The sequence below is a fragment of the Notolabrus celidotus genome, chromosome 17 (genome assembly GCF_009762535.1).
Source record: "Notolabrus celidotus isolate fNotCel1 chromosome 17, fNotCel1.pri, whole genome shotgun sequence".
NCBI lineage: Eukaryota > Metazoa > Chordata > Actinopteri > Labriformes > Labridae > Notolabrus > Notolabrus celidotus.
In genome coordinates, this window is record NC_048288.1 from 29,556,333 (window position 1) to 29,581,461 (window position 25,129).

At 41.7% G+C, this 25,129-nt stretch overlaps 1 protein-coding gene across 1 annotated transcript in view; it reads right to left on the reverse strand.

Annotated features, from left to right (window-relative positions):
• The window catches only part of drosha (drosha ribonuclease III), a 185,543-nt gene that overhangs the window by 86,818 nt on the left and 73,596 nt on the right, over positions 1-25,129 (reverse strand). The window contains 5 exon segments of the mRNA XM_034706399.1: positions 12,564-12,666; positions 15,979-16,078; positions 24,133-24,192; positions 24,531-24,591; positions 24,677-24,815. Coding sequence (XP_034562290.1) covers positions 12,564-12,666; positions 15,979-16,078; positions 24,133-24,192; positions 24,531-24,591; positions 24,677-24,815 — 463 coding nt within the window.

Below are 25,129 nucleotides of genomic sequence, written 5' to 3' on the forward strand. Positions count from 1 at the left end.
AGTCCTAGGGTTTTTCTCCAATTCAGTCCAAACAAGGCGCATTCTATAGTAGACACATTGACGATTCAAAGATATCGGAAACATTTCGGGAAATCAAAAATTGTGGGCGTGGCAGACTTTCAGGTGGTGTAAAAAAAAAACATGTCTTGCCATAAACAGGAAATGGATTTTTGAGGGCTTTAAAATGCATGAAATCTCACCAAATCAGCCACACGCATCCCATTTCTATATTCAGTGGCTCTCGTCCCAAATAATTCAAAAAGCTGCTCCATAGCGCCCCCTAAAGGATTGAAAAAAGGGTAAAATAACTCTCCCCATAAAATTTTTTGTTAGCTACATGCACGATTTTGGACATGAATATTCAGGGCATCAGGACGCACAAAAAAGCCTCATGCACCCATATCCTAAAACCAACAGGAAGAGCGCCACCTAGCTTTGAATGTGAAAAATGGCGCCCAAATAAGGGGGCATACTTCTACTAACTAGTCCTAGGGTTTTCCTCCAATTCAGTCCTAACGAGGCACATTCTGTAGTAGACACACTGACGATTCAAAGATATCGGAAACATTTCGTGAAATCAAAAATTGTGGGCGTGGCAGACTTTCAGGTGGTGTAAAAAAAGCCCATGTCTTGCCATAAACAGGAAATGGATTTTTGAGGGCTTTAAAATGCACGAAATCTCACCAAATCAGCTACACGCATCAGCCAAGCATCCCATTTCTATATTTTGGGGCTCTCATCCCAAATAATTCAAAAAGCTGCTCCATAGCGCCCCCTAAAGGATTTAAAAAAGGGTAAAATAACCCTCCCCGTAGAGATTTTTTTGAGCTACATGCGTGATTTCGGACATGAATATTCAGGGCATCAGGACGCACAAAAAAGCCTCTTGCACCCATATCCTAAAACCAACAGGAAGAGCGCCACCTAGCTTTGAATGTGAAAAATGGCGCCCAAATAAGGGTGCATACTTCTGGGAACTAGTCCTAGGGTTTTCCTCCAATTCAGTCTTAACGAGGCACATTCTATAGTAGACTCATTGACGATTCAAAGATATCGGGAACATTTTGTGAAATCTAAAAATTGTGGGCGTGGCAGACTTTCAGGCGGTGCATTAAATGCACATGTCTCTCCATAAACAGGAAATGGATTTTTGGGGGGCTTTAAAATGCATGAAATCTCACTAAATCAGCCACAAGCTTCCAATTTCTATATTTTGGGGATCTCGACCAATATGATTAAAAAATATGCTCCATAGCGCCACCTAAAGGATTAAAAAAAGCCTAAAATAAACATCCCCATTGAGTTTCTTGTTAGCTACATGCACGATTTCGGACATGAATATTCAGGGCATCAGGGCGCACAAAAAAGCCTCTGGCACCCATATCCTAAAACCAACAGGAAGAGCGCCACCTAGCTTTGAATGGGAAAAATGGCACCCAAATAAGGGTGCATACTTTTACAAACTAGTCCGAGGGTTTTCCTCCAATTCAGTCCCAACAAGGCATATTCTACAGTAGACTCATTGACGATTCAAAGATATTGGAAAAATGTTATGAAATATAAAAATTGTGGGCGTGGCAGACTTTCAGGCGAAGCATCAAATGCACATGTCTAACCCTAGACAGGAAATGGTCTTTTGGGGGCTTTAAAATGCATGAAATCTCACCAAATCAGCCACACGCATCCCATTTCTATATTTTGGGGTTCTCGTCCAAATGAAATTCAAAAATCTGCTCCAAAGTGCCCCCTAAAGGATTAAAAAAAGGGTAAAATAACCCTCCCCATAGAGTTTTTTTTAGCTACTTGCATGAATATTCAGAGCATCAGGACGCACAAAAAAGCCTCTTGCACCCATATCCTAAAACCAACAGGAAGAGCGCCACCTAGCTTTGAATGTGAAAAATGGCGCCCAAATAAGGGTGCATACTTGTACAAACTAGTCCTAGGGTTTTCCTCCAATTCAGTCCCAACAAGGCACATTCTATAGTAGACACATTGACGATTCAAAGATATTGGAACAATTTTGCGTAATCTATAAATTGTGGGCGTGGCAGACTTTCAGGCGGTGCATTAAAAGCACATGTCTCGCCATAAACAGGAAATGGATTTTTGGGGGGCTTCAAAATGCATGAAATCTCACCAAATCAGCCACACGCATCAGCCAAGCATCCCATTTCTTTATTTTGGGGCTCTCGTCCAATATAATTCAAAAATCTGCACCATTGCGCCCCCTAGAGGATTTAAAAAAGGGTAAAATAACTCTGCCCATAGAGTTTTTTTTTAGCTATGTGCATGATTTCAGACATGAATATTCAGAGCATCAGGACGCACCAAAAAGCCTCTTGCACCCATATCCTAAAATCAACAGGATAAGCGCCACCTAGCTTTGTGAAAAATGGTGCCCAAATAAGGGTGCATACTTCTACTAACTAGTCCTAGGGTTTTTCTCCAATTCAGTCCAAACAAAGCATATTCTATAAAAGACACATTACGATTCAAAGATTTTTGGAACATTTTGCGAAATCTAAAAACTGTGGGCATGGCAGCCTGTCAAAACTGGAGCTTCTCTGGGCAATCTGCCAAAAACTGGAAACATTAGCACCACCTAATGGACCCAAGCAGTATTTACTCTCAGATCCTGCTTTTACCATGCTTGTGATCAGAACTCTTTCTATAATGATCTGTGATGAACAATCCTTCAGAACATCATTTAAGTCACAGGATCCCCTACTGGTGACATGCAGTACTACAATGTACACTATGCTGATAACTGCACGGGTATGCTCACAGTTTCAGCCTAAGCCAAATCAGGCGGGGCTTGTGCGAGGGCCCGTTCATCGCCGCTTTTGGCTTTAATTTATTTTATTTTATTAGCTTAATTTTAGCCTGCCTTGTTTTTATTTCTATTGTCATATTGTGTTGTTTTAATTGTTAAATTCTGTGCTGCTATTTTCGAAGAGGTGCTAAACTGCTTGTCAATGTTTCACAACAATGACGATAAAGATCTGATCTATTCAAGTTGAAAGGTTTCATGCATCTGTCCTCATCTCTGTGTCTAAAAGACAGTCTAAGATCCAGAGTCTCTTCTCTTCTTCTCTTTCTCACTCTCCTTATCTTTGTAATTGTTGTATAAATACAGACTGGTTTAATTTAAAACTGATTAAAAGTCAAATATGAGTATACCATAGTTTTGGATCAGCTTAAAGTTTCAGTAAAAACTGAGATCTGTGAAGTTTTCCACAATGAAAGCCGTACCAGTATTAATCTGGGTCAGGCTCCTTTAAACAGTCCTTCCTCAAACATCTGATGACCATCAAAACCCACATATAATACGCCTACAAGTCAACATCTATAAATATGAGCTCCATAAACACAGCAGGCCACTGAAGCCCTCACAGATGTCTATCAGTAGCCCAGGCGTGACGGGGCGAGCGCCTCGCTGAGGTTGACCGCAGCAGGCTCTGGAGAGGAGGAGCGGTTCTTCACAGGATGCTTTCCGCTAAGCATCAGCTCTGAGATTTGTGGTTTCACCATAATGGAGAGCTCAGTTCTTGCTTCTGCTACGTAGCAGATGTTTCCTCTGGGGACCATCTGTGAGAGGATGAGAGCCGCCTCCCAGGACTAAGTTCTGAATGCCTTTCAACTATCACTCATAATGCATTCATGTGTTTGAGCGCTGAGGCTAGAAGGGGGGTGTGGGTGCGGCTGGGAGGCGGACTTTCTTGGAGTTCTGATGACACATCAGATTCAGAAAGTTCTCTAAATGTAGGTAGTTTAAACTCAAAGTTTTTAGCTTCTTATTAGGTTTTCAAAACTTCAACTAAAGGGAGAAGGAGAGGGTGGAAGGTAAGCAGAGGGAGAAACCAGGAGAGCCTCAGGAGATTTAAACAGGTACAAAAAAACCTCAAAGCATCTTTGGTGTCAATCAAAGGCCCACTGGATGAAGAAACCAAGAAATGTAGTTAATTCAAGCAAGAGTGCTTCTGACAAGGCGGCTGTCCGTGCAAAAAAAAAAGATCTGCCCCAAAGCGATCCAATCAATCGCACAACTTGCTGCAATCATTAAACGGAGATCAGTGCGTTGCCGTTCGCTCCATCAGGCTGCGAAGTTGCAGCTGACATCATGGATGCACACAGCGGCGCACAAAGACGGCCGGCCAAGTCCACCGGCGGTTACATGTTAGCTTCTCATCGTGCAGTCACATCATGCACTCTGCAGACGTGGAGCTCCAGCAGACTCTGAGGTGTTAACTCTTGCAAGGAGGCCGAGTAAGAAACAGGAGATTGCATTTGAATGTAAAGCTGCCGAGGGAAAACTAAATATCACTGATGTGGAACTCCATTTTGACAATGTTGACAAAATGAAAAGATTGAACCAAGCGACGGGAGGCAGGTTAAACTGAGCTGCTGCAACCTTAGTTATGATTTCTTCACTGGGATTCTTGTTAGAGCAAATTCCTCCCTCTTTCCAAAACTAACACACCAAGAAAGACTTGATAAAATACGTTACATGTTAAAAAATCTGCATCCTTTCAGTGATCTTTGGAGTGCTCTAAGCCAAGCTGCTGCTATTTGTTCCTCTATAACAGCTCATAGTGCCTTATTACCCCTCTAGAACTCTACGCTCCCAGCATGCAGGCCTGCTCGTCGTACCTAAAATCTTTAAAAGTAGTATGGGAGGTAGAGCCTTCAGTTATCAGGCCCCTCTCCTTTGGAATCATCTACCAGTCAGGGTCCGGGAGGCAGACACCCTCTCTACTTTTAAGAGTAGGCTTCAAACTTTCCTTTTTGATAAAGCTTATAGTTAGAGCTGGATCAGGCTTGGACCAGCTCTTAGTTATGCTGCTATAGGCTTAGACTGACACACTGGCATCCTGTCTTTCCCTCTCTCTCCTCTCTCTGCGTGCATATCACTAACTTCCTGTCCCATTAAAGTTACTAACCACGGATCTTTCTGAAGGTCCCTGTGCTCCCTTGTCTCGTAGGTTCCTCTGGATCATTGGAACAGGCAGCCTGCTGCTGCTACAACTGCTAATACCAGTTTCACCCTTATTACCACTGTTATACTGTTAATATTAGACCTATAGAATACTTAGAAGGTCAGAGTCTGGTCCTGCTCTGGTCCTGCCTGTTAAAGGAAGTTTACCCTTGCCCCTATAACTTGCAGATGTCTGTCAAACATGAGTCTGGTCCTGCTGGAGGTTTCTGCCAGACTCCAGCTGCTACAACTACTACTATCCGTCTCCCCACAATCATCTCTCTCTCTCTTCACCTCCCTCTATCCCTCTCTCCAACTCTGTCTCAGCAGATGTGTGTCTAACATGAGTCTGGTCCTGCTGGAGGTTTCTGCTTGTTAAAGGAAGTTTGTCCTTGCCACTGTAACTTGCAGATGTCTGTCAAACATAAGTCTGGTCCTGCTTGAGGTTTCTGACAGACTCCAGCTGCTACAACTACTACTATCCGTCTCCCCACTATCATCTCTCTCTCTCTCTTCATCTCCCTCTATCCCTCTCTCCAACACGGTCTCAGCAGATGTGTGTCTAACATGAGTCTGGTCCTGCTGGAGGTTTCTGCCTGTTAAATGAAGTTTACCCTTGCCCCTATAACTTGCAGATGTCTGTCAAACATAAGTCTGGTCCTGCTTGAGGTTTCTGCCAGACTCCAGCTGCTACAACTACTACGATCCGTCTCCCCACTATCATCTCTCTCTCTCTTCCTCTCCCTCTATCCCTCTCTCCAACACGGTCTCAGCAGATGTGTGTCTAACATGAGTCTGGTCCTGCTGGAGGTTTCTGCCTGTTAAAGGAAGTTTGTCCTTGCCACTGTAACTTGCTGAATGCTGCAAAGTGCTCTGCTCATGGTGGATTAAGATGAGATCAGACTGAGTCCTGTCTGTCAGATGGGACTGGATCTGATCCTGTTTTGATGTTGGGTCTTTGTTAATAATATAAACATATATCACAGTCTTGACCTGTCATCTTTAAGGCATCTTAAGATAAGATTTGTAACAAATTGGGGATATATAAATAAAAATGGATTAATTGATGGAATAACAAAAAAGTCTGTGAGGTTAATGAGTCTGGATTGTTTCTTTAATTGGACCCTAAAAGGGAACCAAAGCCTCATGGAGCCAGACCCTGCAGTTATCAATCACAAACTTGAAACAGGTCAGAGAGAACAAACTCAAACAAAGTTCTCTTGCCGTACTTTGAGGAGAATATCAGTCATGGCTCGAGAAGGCCAGCCACTAATGAATCTCCACATCTGTCACAAGTCTAATTCAGACAGCCTCGCCGACTGTACAGTGTTATGTTTAGGAATAGAATTCCAATGTCTGTGGGCTTTCAGTGACCAATAAAAACCCAGAGTCAGGGGCATATGAAACACCAGCGGCTGACAGTCACATTAATAACCTAGAATGAATTATTCAAAAACGCTCAGGCTCTAATCCATCAAATAATATATTAAGCCGCTCGCTCTCAGCTCTCGATGGGGGCTGAAGCAGCAGACGGACACGGAAAGCAACACATTAAATAGAAAAAATAATAATAATAAAAGCAAAACAAGGAGAATAGAATTTGGCCACAGCTGCGACAAAGGAAGGCACTGGAACATCAAACGTCTTAGTTTTCAAAAATGAGGAAAGGAGGGCGGGCGAGAACTCCTGCACTGCTACCATCGCAGCAATTAACAAAGGGAGCAGCACTCACTCAATGAATACACCGGCTGCATTGTGTATGAATCTGATATTCAGCAAGTGAGAGATAATCCTTTCTCTCCGTTCTTTTAATAGGAAGAGCTTAGAGAGGGCCCTCACAAAGGTTCACCATCTGTATCCCCCATGGCTGCTGGCAGCGTATAATCCACAGATCAACTGTACAAGGAAATTAGGGCCATAAAAACAGAGTGGGGCCTCTCTTCTTCTTCTTCTTCTCTCTGTTTCTTTTCAAACAGTTCGGTAGGAAGGGGGAGCGATGTGGCTTATCAGCAGAGAGGACCTGCAAGGGGAAAGAACGGCAGGGCAACAGGCGTTTCAGAGTTTCTATGAAAGAGAGAAAGAGTGGTTTCTAAAGAGGTAAAGTACAGAGGGTGAGAGAGGGAGAAAAGGGGGGGGAGGAAGAGAATGGGAGGTGCGCAGGCCAAAAGAGCCCAAATGAGAATGGCCCACTCCGGCAGAAGTTAATGACAGGGGATCAGAAAAGCAAGATTTCCATTCAACACTTTGAATTATTCAGGGTTGCAGGGCACCCATTTGCATTGCAGATGCCTTTGCTTTCCATTCCTCCACTGCTCTCTCCCTCTCTCTCTCCCTTTTTCTTTCTCTCTTCTGTCTCGAGCTGCAGAATGGCCCTGCCTCAGGGTGAGCAGATAGACACATTCTCCAGCTCCGGCGGAGAGGGAGAGGGGAAGAGAGAGGAGAAAAAAAAAAAAAAAAGCATCGCCCATGCAAAGCAGGAGATTATCTGCCATTTCCAACAAAGCCCAGGTTCAACGGTCAGCGTGGCAGAGAAACAAATAAAACAAAGGTCAGAAAACATGCATAGTAAGCCGTTAAAGCTATCTGCCGGGGCCTTGGAAAATATTATGAGCATGTCATATTCCATCAGAGCTCTCAGAAAAAGGGATTCGCATTTGAATTCAACGCGGATGCAAAGTGGAGGGAGGAAAAAAAAAAAAGAAAGGCGTGTTAAAATGGAAGGAAAAGGCATCAAAAAAGTGATGCTACCTTTAGAAAACAAGTTAGTGACAGGTCTGAGAGTGTATATCTGTTGATGTGGCGCCTGCTGCTTTTTTTGGGGGGAAAGTGGCAGTTTGACGTCTCTGTCAGGCGAGCGTGAGGATGAAGTGACAGCGTTTGTGTGCCCCCTCGTACCTTTACCTGCGGCACGTGCGAGCGATCTGAGTTTGTGTTGTAGGGAGAGGAACGCGGCACTTGGCGAGAGAGGGCGGGGAGAGGGAGAGAAGAGGAGAAAAGGGGGGAGATGACAGAGTGACAGGATGACTCATCATCTGCGTGGCGCATCTGTCACCTAATAACACCCAAACTCTAGATCACAGAGGGGGGGAACAGAGAGAGCGGCGGAGGAACGCGAAGGGACATAAAGAGTAAGTCAGAGACGTGGGGGAGGGCGGAGGGTGGAAGGCAGATAGACGGCTCAACGACAAGGTCTTAAAGGAGGCGTTTGAGCTATAAAGAAAAAAAAGAAGCAGCTGAAATGAAGATGACAAAAGCTTCTGTGAAAGAACAGAGGCAACATCAGACAGCATTCGCAATGCAAGTGACTTTGTACGTCTCCGGAGTGTGTGTGTGTGTGTGTGTGTGTGTGTGTGCATGTTTTTGCCCCTCAGCGAGTGTGTCTATGGTAAAGAAAGGGGAGGGTGATATTTTTGAGTTAGCAATCTAAAACCCATCACCACAGGGGTGCTCTCTGACAGCAGTTTTCTCAGAGGTCCTTTTATACCAGCATCCCTGTTTATTCATCACTTTTATTAAGTTGAATTCTGACAAAGACGCAGAAGAAGAAGAAGAAGAAGAAGAAGAAGAGAGAGGGAGGGGAAGAAAGACAGAGGCACCCAGTGTCACGGTCCTGCTGCCTCGCTCGGATGTGTGCAGAAATGAAGCAGCGACAGCGACGGGACAGATGAGATTACGACTCCCGTCTCTGCCGATTATGAACCCGTAACAAGAACAGGGGCCTCGGGGGCCAGCAGGGGGCTGCGGTGGTGCCAGTCAGCACTTTCCCTCTGTCGCTCTCTGCGCACTACTGTTTCAGTTTAGAGGGGGGGGGAGGTGGTGAAGGGAAACACAGAAGATCTCTTTAAAGCCACCCACTTTCTGTATCTATCATCGGGGAGCGCGGAGATGGCTGAACTGGTTCAATCAAGATGGTGATAAGATGTGGAAAGCTGCCGAGTCTGCAGCTCTCTCGGAGAGCGAGGCGAGGCGAGGCGAGGCTTAGCGCTGCCCGTTGGGGTTGGACGGGGGGTGGGGGGAGAGGGAGACCGTCTCTGTCGAGAGAATCTTGTGTGTTTTGTGTGAGTGAGTTTCCAGCGCCGGGTCCTAATCACTGCACAAACTCTATCACAGAAGTGCTGGTGAGATGAATAGCTAGCCTGTGTGTGTGTGTGTATGTGTGTGTGTGTGTGTGTGTGGTGTGGGTAAAGAAGTGAAGCAGGGCTCTGGGGATTGTCTGTCCAGCCAGAGGTCAAACCACATCTCCTGAGATCAATAAAGCTGTGTAATGTTTCCACGGCCTAATGGGAGATCCACTGCAGCTATTTACACAGCTTACCACACACACAGAGAGCGCTCAGATGAACTATTAAAAGACCTACTTTTATTCAAAGCACATTATGGTAGCGGCTGAATTGATGGAGAACCTGGCCTCCTTTTCTGACTTGTCATGGATCGCTGTGACCTTGAGGAACAGAAAAGTCTGGAATCTCTGCAGACTGCTGCAGAACAGGTAAGAGAGCTGCAAATCAAGCAAGTCTGATCAAAGGACATCTAGTGAAAGTTGCCATAGTTGTTAGCAGATTATTTAAAGTGTCTGAAAACATTCAGAAGGAGATTAAAGTGGCAGAGATGGACTTATTCTGTTGAGGCACGAACAACCAGAACCCCCTGTTCTCTTGAAAGTTACTAGACTCAAGTAATCGTGCAGAACACAGCTTCACTGTCCATCTCTGATCCACTGAATCAAGGATTCTCCTCCTCCTCCTCTCCTCATCCATGTTGTCTTTCTGGTCCTCTGAAAACCTCTGACCTGTTGACTCCAGGCCTGGCTCCGTTCATCATGACTTTGGTTTGTTGTTGTAGTTAAGTGAAATACGATCTGGTGATAACACAGTGTTTTATTCTGAAAATTAACTGGATGTTTTCCTTTTTATTTTGGTGAAACCTGACTTCCTGTCCCGCTCCATCTGCTCTGTTGACATTGATGCGGCGTGCTCCTGCATCCAGCAACAATAGAAGTCTTGTGTATCTGATCCAGAGGGCTCTGATCTGCCGGATCAGAGATGGAGCATGATCCAGTGGAAGTCAACACATTGACTAGAATAGAAACCTATCAGATCTGGAGCCATGACGGATCAGAGACGACACCGGACACGGATCTAGTGGAATTTGGCCGTAAGTCTATCTGTGTCTAACTATCTCACTCATCATGAACCTGTAAATTTAACCCTCTAAAACTGATATCAGCCTCAGAGATCGAACATCAGCGAGGCTCTACTGGAAGCTAGTTTGATAATCGGTCTATTCTGTCAATGGTAAATGGACTTGTACTTATATAGCGCTTTTCTAGACTTTCTGACCACTCAAAGCTCTTTTACACTACTCGTCACATTCACCCATTCATACCCAGTCACTCACTGATGGTAGAGGCTGCTACAGTAAGGGACCATCAGTATTAGCTAATCTCATTCGTACACATTCACACACCTCTGGACAACAGAGGGAGCAATTCAGGTGTGTTTTATTCTGAAAACTAACCGGATGTTTTCATTTTGTTTTGGTGAAACCTGACTTCCTGTCCCGCTCCATCTGCTCTGTTGAGATTGATGCGTCGTGCTCCAGTATCCGGCAAAAATAGAGGTCTTGCGTATCTGATCCAGAGGACTCCGACCGAGCAGGATCCAGTGGAAGTCAACACATTGACTAGAATAGAATCCAGATCTGGTGCTGTGACGGATCAGAGACAGACCGGACACGGATCTGCTGGAATTCGGCCTTTGTACTTTACTTCCTGTAAATCTATGACACAGCATTTTGGATACTTCCTTATCACCTAACACAATGTTTGCATCACACACATTAAAGCTCCTTTTGGCGAGTGATCTCTCATTGCTTCGCCGCGCTCGTCCTGAACATGTGATTTCAGATGAATCATCTCATCCTGCTCCTTTAACAGTCAATAGTTTCACTCAGTGTGAAGAAGATAAAAAAAGCTCTTCCTCTTCTTCAGCATGCTGTCAGTCGTCTGGTCTGACACCTACCCCCTCACAGCGGAACGAGGCGCTAAAATTACATTATAAGAGTTGTCAGTCTCGTCACTGACGGTCTGGTTTGCTTTAGTAAGTCATGAAGAGGCTTCTTTCATAATTTGGGATTCGAAAGACAATGCTCCCAGACAATGAAACCCAGTGTTTGGGAAAGGAAAGGAAATGAGCAATGAGTCTGTATCTGTTTGTTTTCATTTCTTTATGATGCTAGAGACTAGATACGTCTCTGATTCCGTCACAGCATCAGATCTGATAGGTTTCTATTCTAGTCGATGTGTTAACTTCCACTAGATCCTGCTAGGTCTCAGATCCGGCAGGTCGGAGCCCTCCGGATCAGATACGCAAGGCTTCTGTCAATCTCAACAGAGCAGATGGAGCGGGACAGGAAGTCAGGTTTCACCAAAACAAAATGAAAACATCCGAATAATATTCAGAATAAAACACTCTGTGTTATCACCAGATCGTATTTCACTTAACTACAACAACAAACCGTCATGATGAGCGGAGCCAGGCCTGGAGTCAACAGGTCAGAGGTTTTCAGAGGACCAGAAAGACAACGTGGATGAGGAGAGGAGGAGGAGGAGGAGGAGGAGAATCCTTGATTCAGCAGATTGGAGACGGACAGTGAAGCTGTGTTCTGCACGATTACTTGAGTCTAGTAACTTTCAAGAGAACAGGAGTTTCTGGTCGTTCATGCCTCAACCGAATAAGTCCATCTCTGCCACTTTAATCTCCTTCTGAATGTTTGCAGACACTTTAAATAATCTGCTAACAACTATGGCAACTTTCACTAGATGTCCTTTGATCAGACTTGCTTGATTTGCAGCTCTCCTACCTGTTCTGCAGCAGTCTGCAGAGATTCCAGACTTTTCTGTTCCTCAAGGTCACAGCGATCCATGACAAGTCAGAAAAGGAGGCCAGGTTCTCCATCAATTCAGCCGCTACCATAATGTCAGAGGTTTTCAGAGGACCAGAAAGACAACATGGATGAGGAGAGGAGGAGGAGGAGAATCCTTGATTCGGTCACATGATTCCAGCTATCCGGCTGTCCTGCTCCATGCTGCGTTCTGAAAATGCAACCAGTGGGTGTTGATGGATCGTCGACAGACCGGACACGGATCTGGTGGAAGTCCTGTGTTAGACATTACGTTGCAACCATTACAGCCTCTCTGACGGCTGCTAGTTGAGGAATCCATGTGACCAATTAGCAAAATATCTAAAACAGAGAATTTATTCACAACCAACAGAAGTGAAATAAGCACCCAGGATGAAACGTGCAGGAGTTCCCTGTAAGTCTATTTCAGCTTTGTTAATAAATCCGCTCCTGCAAAGTCCAGCTAAGCAGCAGCAGCGTAGTAAAAATAGAGTACGGGACCCCCTCCTGCTCTTGTGTTGTGTTTGTACGAGAGGAGAGAGATGGTATTTGTTTTCAGTCTATGTAAATCTATTCCTAAAGGAGTAGATTTACATATTTAGTTCACTCAAAATGCATTTGTCTTTCCGTGTTCCCCCGTGCAGCCATCAGCTCCGCTTTTATCTGTGTCTGGTGGGAATCTCACCGATAAGAGCCTCAAAGCAGTTGGCCATGGCGTGTCGCAGGTCCGACTCCCGGCACAGATCCGGTCCGTGTGCGTAGAGCATGAAGCGGTCTAACTCCAGTTTCTATAAAAGACAAACACATTCATATCAGTGCCGCTGCCACCGACACCTCGGTAATAGCCTCTTGAAAAGTAATAGCATTTTTTGGTGTTGCACATTTTCATAGGGTCTCCGTGGAAAACAAGAAGGGGGGGAAGAAAAAAAAATACAAAATTGGGGCCCCAAAAAAACTCAAGGGAAATGAGAAAGATTGCCTGCCCTTGCTGGAAAAGGTTCTACTTCACAGCACTGACAGATGTGCCCATGTGTCGTCCAGCTGTGGCATGATGCACTAAGCCGGCACAGGAGGAAAAATGGTCACACGCGTGCACGAAAAATTACACGCATACAGGCAGGCCAGATAATCCCAAGATAAATGGGGGAATCGTGCTGTGGTGACCTTGATTCAGACCGTGGAGTGCTGAAACCTCTCTGCTCAACCCATTATCATGACGGTGAACTTAAACCTCATTGTAATAATGAGAATAATAATAATAATGTGGAAAACATACACATAACATGCATTAGAGCATTAGAGCGCAGCATATGTGCAGCAGAGAGGGAGGCTTAAAGGCGCTCGAAACGTAAATGGAATATTTAAAATTCACATGAAATATCAGATTAAATCTGAGTATTTCTCAGGACTGTGTGGGCGTGGCCTAACTCTTTGATTGACAGGTCAAGAGAGAGTTCACGGCCTGCATGTTTGAGTCGTCTGACTCTGAATCTAAAGGTCTCTGAGTGCTGAGTCACAGAATACTTCAGAGTCAGGACTTCTATCATTTATTAGTTTAATCACTCCATAGTCTCCGGGGCATCAGGACCATGGGAAGCCCGGAGCAGAGGAGGCTGAAGTGTAGTATGTGCACGCAGAGGAGCTCGGCTCCGGGTGTCAGACGGAGCTGTTTGTCTAAACTCTGTTTGGGGAAAGTTAGTGAACCGGTCCTGGGGAAAGTTAGTGAATTAGTCCTGGGGAAAGTTAGTGAACTGGTCCTGGTGAAAGTTAGTGAACTGATCCTGGGGAAAGTTAGTGAACTGGTCCTGGGGAAAGTTAGTGAACTGGTCCTGGGGAAAGTTAGTGAACCGGTCCTGGGGAAAGTTAGTGAACTGGTCCTGGGGAAAGTTAGTGAACCGGTCCTGGGGAAAGTTAGTGAACTGGTCCTGGGGAAAGTTAGTGAACCGGTCCTGGGGAAAGTTAGTGAACTGGTCCTGGGGAAAGTTAGTGAACCGGTCCTGGGGATAGTTAGTGAACTGGTCCTGGGGAAAGTTAGTGAACTGGTCCTGGGGAAAGTTAGTGAACCGGTCCTGGGGATAGTTAGTGAACTGGTCCTGGGGAAAGTTAGTGAACCGGTCCTGGGGAAAGTTAGTTAACCGGTCCCCGGGAAAGTTATTGAACCAGTTCTGGGGAAGGTTAGTTAACCGGTCCTGGGGAAAGTTATTGAACCAGTTCTGGGGAAAGTTAGTGAACCGGTCCTGGGGAAAGTTAGTGAACCGGTTCCGGGGAAAGTTAGTGAACGAAGTGTATGAAGTTAATAGTTAACGCAGGGTCGACTCAGTGTCAGACTAACGACTCTGCTTTGAGCTGGTAAGTTTTGAGTTTCCTTTAGTGTCCCTGTCCCTCGTTTCAGCTTTGTTGACATTCTGCTCCGAACATCTTTAAGCCCCGCCTACCTCTCACCCTGCGACATGATTGGCTGTTCAATGCCATCTTCTTCTTCTGTCTAATGTTGGGTGGCAGCTAGCGTTTCAGGCACATTAGCGCTCCCTCTATTTCCAGTGGTTGGGGGTAGTAATCACAGGTTTAAATATATCAAATTTTGAGCTAACATTGAGAAGAATTATATCACAATAATTACTGTTATCGATTTATCGCCCAGCCCTACTTTGTTGATAAGGTTTACACCCTGCATAGAGCTGCATAGAAGATGCAGCTTGATCAAACTAGAGGACACATGAGACAAAGAGATGTTTGAATTAATAACATTCCTCTCCAAACTTCTTTGGGCCCCGCCTACCTTTCACCCTGTGACATGATTGGCTGTTCAATGTCTTCTTCTTCTTCTGTCTAATGTTGGGTGGCAGCTAGCGTATAAGGCTCATTAGCGCTCCCTCTATTTCCAGTGGTTGGGGGGTGTAAGATCACGAGGGAGGTGTTAGATCACGATAATTACTGTTATCGAATTATCACCCAGCCCTACTTTGTTGATAAGGTTAACACCCTGCATAGAGCTGCACAGAAGAAGCACTTTGATAATACTGGACGATACATGAGACACAGAGATGTCTGATTTAATAATAATAATGTGAGAACACTTGTTATGATAGTATTCTTAATAATTAGGATAAAAAGTTACGTTTGCATGTAACCCAAATAAGCACTGTGATGTGTGGTGCTGTTGGTCAGTCAAACTTTCTGCAACTATTCCTCTGAACCGAGTCAAAAGTAGCTCAATTCTTCCTGGAAGCGCACCACAGACGAACACCCGGCAAAAAACAGTCAGGGTGCTATTTAATTACGGCTGAAAGCTGTCGGTGGTATCCCACCCCCTGCGATTGCACACACAAATTAAATCACAATTCATAAATACTCCAACTCAGAGGGAAACCCGTTCTGACTTTTAAGCCTTTCGTGTGAAGTGGCGGATTGTTGCCGTTGCTCGCTGAAGATATTTTTTGAAAGATAATTGCGAGTGTTCTTGAGCGGGCGGCTTTAGAGGAGCCTGGTAAACAAGTTGGCATCGTCGAACAGTGTATCACACTCACTTTACCGCGAGCGGCAAATTGAAACAAGCCAAACTGCAACACAGCACTAATGCAGATTCAGGCGGCTGCATCTTTGTATTCAGCGGGGAGCAACATGAAAGATTGAAGTTTTTAATTGCTTTCTCCACATCACGGGACGATTATTGTTGTGTTCTTTACAAACGTGCCAGAGAGAGAGGCTCGGCTGTACCACGCTGCCAGCAAGAGAGAGAGAGAGGGAGAGACGGAGGGAAACAGAGGGGGGGCTGGAGATAACAGGAACTGGAGAGTGTTTCAGGAAGACCTCTAGGGGCCCACTGGGACCCAAGCCGCACTAGTCTAGCCCTCCAAAACAACAACCTTTTAACTCCAATTACAAACCTGAGGGGGCAAAAGAAGAAGTAAGGATGGCAGAAAGACAAAATTACTGTTTTCCCCAGCGTCCCCTTAGAATGAAGCACAGTCATAACAGTGAGACAGAAAACAATAACCCCGTCTCAGACATGTCATCCTGTCAGCTCGCACACCTTTCACTGCTCTGACCTGCAGAGGGATGACTCCATGTGAGTTAGAGCAGGAGGAGGGGGAGTTTACCTTAGCGAGCATGGCTAAGTGCTGGTTCTGCACGATGGCTGTTCTGTAGGTGGCCAGGCCGCCCTCCTCCAGGCTGGGGAACAGGTAGTAGAGGTGGACACTGTGGAGAGGAGGAGAGAGAGAAGACAGGTTAGAGGTGTTAAAGGAGGAGTCATGGACTGAGTCTTTGAGTCCTTTAAAAAACAAATGTTTACAAAGTTCTTTGACAATAAAAGCATGGCAGGATTAGGATGACAGAAGGAACCTTTAACAGACAGAGAGGAGTGTAGAAATTCTAACATGCAAAACACAAAATATAACGCAAAAGATTTGGATGAAAAAGTAGAGCAATAAATCATTATTATAAGGGTTTATAAAAAAAATAATTAAGAAATTAAATTAGTAAATAAATGAGTAAATAAATAAATAAATAAATAAGTAAATAAATTAAGACATAAATAAATATGAGAATAAATAAGTAAATATATGAGTAAATATATAAAAACATAAATAAATAAATAAATAAGTAAATATATGAGTAAATTAATATATAAATAAATAAGTAAATAAATGAGTAAATTAATAAATAAATAAATAAGTAAATAAATTAAGACATAAATAAATGCGAGAATAAATAAGTAAATATATGAGTAAATATATAAAAACATAAATTATTAAATAAATAAATAAGTAAATATATGAGTAAATTAATATATAAATAAATAAGTAAATAAATTAAGACATAAATAAATACGAGAATAAATAAGTAAATATATGAGTAAATATATGAGTAAATATATAAAAACATAAATAAATAAATAAGTAAATTATAAATAAATAAATAAGTAAATAAATTAAGACATAAATAAATATGAGAATAAATAAGTAAATATATGAGTAAATATATAAAAACATAAATAAATAAATAAATAAATAAATAAATAAATAAATAAATAAATAAGTAAATATATGAGTAAATTAATATATAAATAAATAAGTAAATAAATGAGTAAATTAATAAATAAATAAATAAGTAAATAAATTAAGACATAAATAAATACGAGAATAAATAAGTAAATATATGAGTAAATATATAAAAACATAAATTATTAAATAAATAAATAAGTAAATATATGAGTAAATTAATATATAAATAAATAAGTAAATAAATGAAGACATAAATAAATACGAAAATAAATAAGTAAATATTTGAGTAAATATATAAAAACATAAATAAATAAATAAATAAATAAGTAAATTATAAATGAATAAATAAGTAAAAAATGAATTCATTAAAGGAAAAAAAAAGGTTTTAAGAAGAAGGTGACGTCACATCACAGGAAATAGAAAAAGATAGATTTAGAGCATTTAAATAATAAATGAAAAAACAAATAATAAGACAATTAATAATCAAATTAATCAAAAAAATATTAAATTAGTTACATAAATATAAATAAATAAATAAATAGTGATAACAGTGATAGTGAGAGTCAGAGAAATATCAGCAGACTGTAAAACCATGAAATCAAAGAACTTCTCTTCAATGTATTTTCATGTTTCTCTTTAACCTGCATTAGTTTGAAAATGTGTCCGCTTAACGTGTCGCTTTATTTCAAGAGAAAGGCGCCATCAGTTGGCGAAATCAAGCTCATTATAATTCAAGTTGACAAAATAATTAGGGGGGGGGCTGGAGATAAACTATTTAGTCCGGCTTTTAGTTTCTATTCATTTATAATTTTATACTTTGTTTAATATTCTATTGTTTTATGCATATTTAACACTTCAATTTTTATTATCTTATTACAATTTTTAGTTACTATTTAGTGATTTTATTTATCTTAGACTTTTATCTTTACTATTTATGTTTTATGTTTTATTTATTCATTTATTAACAATTTTCCTTTGTTGTTTATTTATATACATTTTATTGCAAATGATGTGCATTAGTCTCTACTTCTCTGCATTTGATTTGTATGACAGGTGCTCTATAAATAAAGCTTGATTGATTGATTGATAATGCACATGTTTTTTATTTCTATCAGACAAATTCACTTGAATTTAGTCCAGCTGCCAAAGTTTGAAGATATCTTCGGGTTCTGATGAGACCAAATACTTTCAAAACATCTTGCAAAAATAAAATCTCCTGTAATGTTGGAAGATAATTTTGGATGTTGCCCATGTTTAACTTTATTTTCTTACTGTTGAGTTGACAAAATTTTGCTGTGAAGTTAACTCAAAGTTTATCTTTAGAGCAACAGAAATAAGAGTCTGTAAAAAGGATATTTAATAATGATAATAATAATTGATAAGACTTGGAAAGCACTTTTCCAGGTACTGAAAGACGCTATACGTGAAGTGCAAAACAGATAAAGAGGGGAGGGAGTAGAGGTCATGATGATGTTTGGAGGGAGAGAGTTCCAGAGAGTTGGGGCAGCGATGGCAAAGGCTGTCCTTAAAGGTGCGGTGCTTGGTCTTAGTGATGGAGGACAGGAGATTAGCATCTGAGGATCTGAGACGGCGAGATGGGGATTGGCGTTTGAGGAAGTCGGTCAGGTATGAGGGGGCAGAAGAAATTGCAGAAAAATATAGATTCTTTTGATGCCTTGTTTGGCCCTTCCTCCGATTCCTCAAGTCCTCCTCATTAACTTCCTGGAGGTTTCCAGCCCTCCCCCCCCCCCCCCAGGCCGGTGTTGGAACCCAGAAACGGCCGCAGATGCTTCAGTGGTTCCACAGCTGGGTTCCAGGCGAGCAGGTTCCATTTTCATTACGGTCCAGCGTCTCCCTAACCGCGGCGTATCATTTGATTTCATTTGAATTAAAACAGGCCATTTAATTCAGTCAATTCTAATCAATGCAACGCGGGGAAAGCAGGTGGCGTTCTGTTTTGGTTTTTTTTCCTCCAAATTCACGAGAGGTCTATTTGTCAGGCTATTGTGGTCTTAGTGTGGAAACAAAGCACTTGGAATTGATAAAGACCACTTAGCGTAATGAAAAATAATTAGAGCAGAGACACTTGTTTTTCCTGGCTGAAGTGTCAGTCACAGAGACGAGCTCACGGAGAGACGAGCTCCAGGTGAGAGATGTGCTGGTAGATCAGTGTGGTGTTCAGAAACGGGCTGGGTGTCAAGGTAAAGCTGCTTTATAAAGACCAGGTTCATGATTCCTTCATTTCCACTAATGTTTGCTTCAACCTTACAGCTGTGTGTCAAACTCTGGGCATCATATTTGACATAATAAACATCAAAATTAAGCATTTTTGAATCAGATTTCTCCATCCAGCGAGAAAATGAAATGCTTTGTTTGACCCTGCAACATAAATGACATCACTCTCTCTCAAGGCACCGGACTCAAAGGACATAATCAGTGTTTAAAACTCACACATTACAGGAGTTGCATGCTATAAGAAATAGTAAAGGGTGCTAACTAACGATTAATGCATCCAAGTCAGGTAATAAAATAAACAAATACGCCAATCAAGGAGGCAGAAGACCAACAACTATGTCCTTCATCCCATATGCAATCAGACGGTCTAACACCAGCACTTCAATGTCCTGATAGTCATCATCTTTCATTTCACTACATGGCAGCTACTTTGTGACCTTGCACTATGTTTCTGTCTTCCCTGGTCATTATTTATGATTCACACCCAGAAACTGACTGTTTTCATGCTGTGTGATCACAAAAACCTGGTCTAATTTTGTGATGCAAAAACTTATCTTACTATTGATTCATAAGATAGAAGTGTACAGAGTGTATATGTCTGTTATCTGCTATATTTTATTCTATTTTATGTTATATATTTATTTTTCATTTTTTTATTTTATTTTAGTATTATTATTATTATTATTATTATATTATTGTTAATATTATTATTGCTATTATGGTTATTATGATTATTGTTATTAATATTGCTATTTTTTTAGCAATATTATTGTTATTATTATCATTATCATTATTATTATTATTATCATTATCATTATTATTATCATCATTATTATTATTATTATTATTATTATTATTATTATTATTATTATTATTATTATCATTATTATCATTATTATTCTTGTTATTGTTATTATTATCATTTTTATCATTACTATTATTATTATTATTATTATTATTATCATTATTATTATTATTATTATTATTATTATCATTATTATCGATATTATCATTATTATTATTGTTATTGTTATTATTATCATTATTATTCTTGTTATTGTTATTGTTATTATTATCATTTTTATCATTACTATTATTATTATCATTATTATCATTATTATTGTTATTGTTATTATTATTATTATTATTAGTATTAGTAGTAGTAGTCTTATTTATCAGACCTTGTACAGCCTCGCAGTACTTCCAGAGCACTTAGGTCATCAAACCAGCTGCTCCTGGCAGTACCTCTGTCCAGACTCTCTACTCGTGGGGACAGAGCCTTCTCAGTGGCGGCCCCAAAGCTGTGGAACAGCCCACCTTTCCAGGTTAGAGCTGCACAGTCTGTGGATCACTTTAAAACACTACTGAAAAAATCTCTTCTCCTTGGCGTTCAGTCCCAGCTAACTTTTTTACTCTTTTATTTCCTAAATTGAGCTCTTACTATTCTTTTATTGTTTTTATTTATTGTTATATTGTGTTTGATTAAATTGTATTTTAATATCTGTACAGCACTTTGGTCAACTGAGGTTGTTTTAAGTACAGTGTTGTATTCTCCTGTCCTGTATTGTAAGCTGTTGGAACAAAAATAATTTCCACCAATGGGGGATCAATAAAGCATTTCTATCTATATCCATCTAACTCCAGTTTTACACAAGGCAAAACACTGATTCTGCTCATACAGTCTGCTTCTATTAAAGAGAGTGTGTTTGTTTTTACATACAAGTATTCACTATATAATAAAAATGATCTCTGAACCCATTGTTTGGTCACATCATCAGACACTTCTTCAATCTGAGCTGCAAAGAGACCTTAAAAGCTGAAGAAATCTATAGGAGAAAGTGTCTATCTGAGTCATTTAGACCAGAATAAAAGTCAAATTAAGCACCAGGTTAAAAATAGCAGAATACTCCTTTAATTACTTTCTAAACAGGATGTCTAGTTTATTTTTTTAAGCATAATAAAAGTACTTTAAAAAGTTATCTCCACTTCAATCACTGCCTCTGATAAAACTGCTTGATAGAGGAAGAATCAAATATTGCAAGTGGACTTTTTTTCTTACATCATCTGCTGACCCTCCTAAAAATAACATCATCCCCTGACCCCCCCTCTGTTCAGCTCTAACCCCCAGTGTTGAGCCTTTTTTTCAAATGTGCAAAATATTCCGTTGGCTGGACAGCGGAGAGCACAGATAGCCTCCAAGGGCAGCAGCAGCAGCAGCAGCAGCAGCAGCGGCAGTGGCGTGCGCTGGAGGTGCACGAGGCAGTTGGCTGGATCTGCTGTTACCCATTTAACTGGACAAGAGGCTGATAAATAATTCAGAGGGCCAGAGTGTAGGCCAAGCATGTCTCGTCAGACGCTAACAATCAAAGAAGGGAGGCAGAGGAAGGAGGTGGAGGAGGTGGTGGAGGGGGGGAAAGTGGCGAAACATGCCCAGAGATATCCGAGGAAACAGAGGCTAACCGCCTTCTTTGTAACAATGTTCTTGCTGCATAAGGAGCTGGAGCAGTGTCCTGTGTAGCCCAGTGTCAGTTCCTATTAAGGTTTAATCCGGCTCCTGGATGTTCACTGTTGTGGAAGTGTTAGCATTGAGGGTTACGAATTACATTTTGGTAGCAGAAGTTTATGCTGTTGGGGAAAATGGAAGTCAGATAAGAAAATCTATTCTGCCTTTTTGCAACCTGTGTGTTTATTTGAGTGTAACATCCTGTGGCGAGAGAGAGAGAGGAAGAGAGAGAGAGAGAGAGTGGGAGCCTTTTCTTATATTTGATTCTAGTAATATCCACTCAGAGGAAGAGGAGGAGGAGGTCGGTGGGTGGGCACTACCTTTGCTGGGTAGTCTGCAAAGATTAATAATAGCCACATATAATTAGCACGGTGCTTAGGTAAGTGCCGGGCAGCAGTGCTGGCTCTCACCTGGGAGTCAATAACACAGTCGGCATTCCAGACAGCGATTCCAGACAGCTAATTGCAAGGTGTCATGGAGAATTTCAGGCCGGTTAAAAAAGGAGGGGGGGGGGGTGGGATGGAAGAAAAAATTACACTCTGCTTCCAATTACAAGTAGATCACTGTCTTGAATGAGAGGAAAGTATGTAGAGGAGAGCGCTGGATGGACAGACAATAAAAGGTGCAGAACTACTTTACCAGGAACTAAAAGGTTCCTGTGCCCCCATTGTTGTCTGTGTTTCGACCACGGGCTGAAGTCCCGGGTAGATTGTGCAAATCAGGCCAGTGAGGTAAATGCACTACACCACCAGACCAGTAGAGGGCAGTAATACAAAGACGAATGTCATTCATCACAGATGACTCCATAGAAGCAGACGGACAGGCAGGTATCATTATGAGCAACACAACAGTTAGCCTGTTAGCATGAAGAGACTCAGCTGGCGCTGTTTTAGATGGTGCTATATTTCATCACAGATGGATTCACTGAATCAACACGTGAGAGGAGATAAGCGCGAGTAGCAAAGACGTTTCAACACGGCTTTAAAATCCTTTTGAACTCAAAAAGCCGTGGCAGAGATCGGCCGGTGTTTTGGTTTAAACAGTTAACTGAGAGAAGACTACTGTTACAAGCTGCTAAATCAAGAGAATCACAGCTTCTTCTTTTGAAAAGTACACACACATACAAAATAGATAGAACAAATAAAAACTAATGAAAGAAAGAGAAATCAAGTGAGTCACAGATGGAAAAAACAATGACTGAATGTTTTTTGGAAAAAAAGACAAAAAAAAATGACAAAAAAAAATGACAAAAAAAAATGACAAAAAAAAAAGACAAAAAAAAAAGACAAAAAAAATGACAAAAAAAATGACAAAAAAAAATGACAAAAAAAAAATTGAAAAAAAAAATGACAAAAAAAAAATTAGATAATTTTTTTTTTTTAATTTTTTTTTTTGAAAAAGAAATTTGGGGAAAAAAATTGACACAAAAAAAATTTGAAAAAAAAATTGAAAAAAAAAAATTGACAAAAAAAATTTTGACAAAAAAAAGATTTAAAAAAAAAAATTGACAAAAAAAAAGATTAAAAAAAAAAAATTTGACAAAAAAAAATTTACTAAAAAGTTGACCCGGAGCCTGTCGGAATAATACATTTTCCTCATATTTGAAATCGTGCTCCAAAAGCAGAAAAACATGAAAAAGTAAAAATGTTGCTCCTGCGGCTAAAAACATGGAAAAAGCAATGAATGAATCAACACGTGAGAGGAGATAAGCGCGAGTAGCAAAGACGTTTCAACACGGCTTTAAAATCCTTTTGAACTCAAAAAGACGTGGCAGAGATCGGCCGGTGTTTTGGTTTGAACTGCGACCCTGTTAACTGGAGACTCTCATCCGGATGCATCCCTCATAAACGTCTTTAGACCATCATTAAATATCTGATGAGGATATTTTGAAATCTTGATAAAAACTAAACTAGTTTGCATTCCCAGGAACTCCCTCTGTGTTTCAACAGCTGTGTAAACTCCACAAACACTGACACGTTCAGCTGAAGGTCTCCAGTTTACAGGGTCACTTTTAAAACCATATCACCAGGAGAGAAACTTATTCACGGTGGGCTGAGAGAAGACTACTGTTACAAGCTGCTAAATCAAGAGAATCACAGCTTCTTCTTTTGAAAAGTACACACACATACAAAAAAGATAGAACAAATAAAAACTAAAGAAAATCAACGAAAGAGAAATCAAGTGAATCACAGATGTGTGTGATGTTATTGTGGATGGAGGGCGGAATAAAAACACTGAGGTTAATCTACCAATCAGACACGTTCAGCATTGCAGGCCCTGCCCCCTGAAAGTCACGGGACCTTTGAAAAGTACTACCCCTCTAGCAGGGGCTTTTTAGTGGGGAGATTATCTAAAGTAAAGTTCCTCCGGTCTTAAGAGAGAGGGGGTGAGAGAAGAGAGATGGGCGAGAGAGGAACGGGGGGGAGAAAAAGGAAGAAAAGGCAGGGTGTTGTTGTAGTCGGCTTCAATTAGCGGTCGTGTCCATCACAGATGTGAGGGTGCTGTCTCACCTGGTGAGGAACTCTACGACAGCATCTCCCAGGAACTCCAGTCTCTCGTTGTGATTGATCCTGAGGGGAGAAGGGGAGGAGGGGAGGAGGAGGAGACGGAGCGAGGGGGAGGAAAGGGTTCAAGAAGTTGCAGAAAGAAAACTCAAACAAAGACATAAACAGCTGCTTACCTAATCGGCGCCCGGAGAATTACAGGAGCTCAAATTTAATAATAACAAGCAGCCGTTGCCCTTAAAATTAGCTCATTTCTGCTCCCCTGAGAGATCACATCCTTTCACAGTTAGAGTTAATTTCCCTGTCAGCGGGCCTGCCGGGTGTATTAATCACCAGAATCATCCCTTTGATTGCTCCTGTGGTCAGTGATAGCATGAACAGATATGAGCCTGCAGGCAGCCTACCTGGAGGGGGAGGGGTCATCCTGCCCCAGACGAGACATGATGTTAATCAACGTGTTGATTCCTGAGAACACAAAGAGAGGTGAGGGACGGCCGATAAACACAGAGAGAGGGGGATCTGAAGAGAGAGAGAGAGAGAAATGACTCACCCTTCTTCCTCATGTACATGTGGTGGACCTTCCGGTCTCCGTACTTGGGCTGCCGGATGCCGCAGTTGGAGAGGGAGTTGCGGGCGTGATCGGGGTTCATGCCGAAGTTGAGGTGGTGACTTGGGTGAGTCATGGCGAGCTGGAGAAGAGAGAGAGAGTCGGGGTGTGAGTCCGGAGGTGTGATGGAAACATGGAAGGATTCCAACCTTACAACCCAGAAGTTTCAGCTGGACAAGCAAGTTACATACTCATTCGCTGCTCCTTGCTCCATTCTATGGGTCGACTGATTAGCAGCCTTGGACGATTAGCAAGGACGAAATTCGGCATTTGTGCGCTACTTTGGTTCCGCTGCAGGAGTTTCACTCCCTCAGGCTCTATTTTCAATCACTGGTTTGTCTCACCTAATGTCCCGCCCACAGCACGTTTTGATTGGCTCTTTACTGTAAATGATGA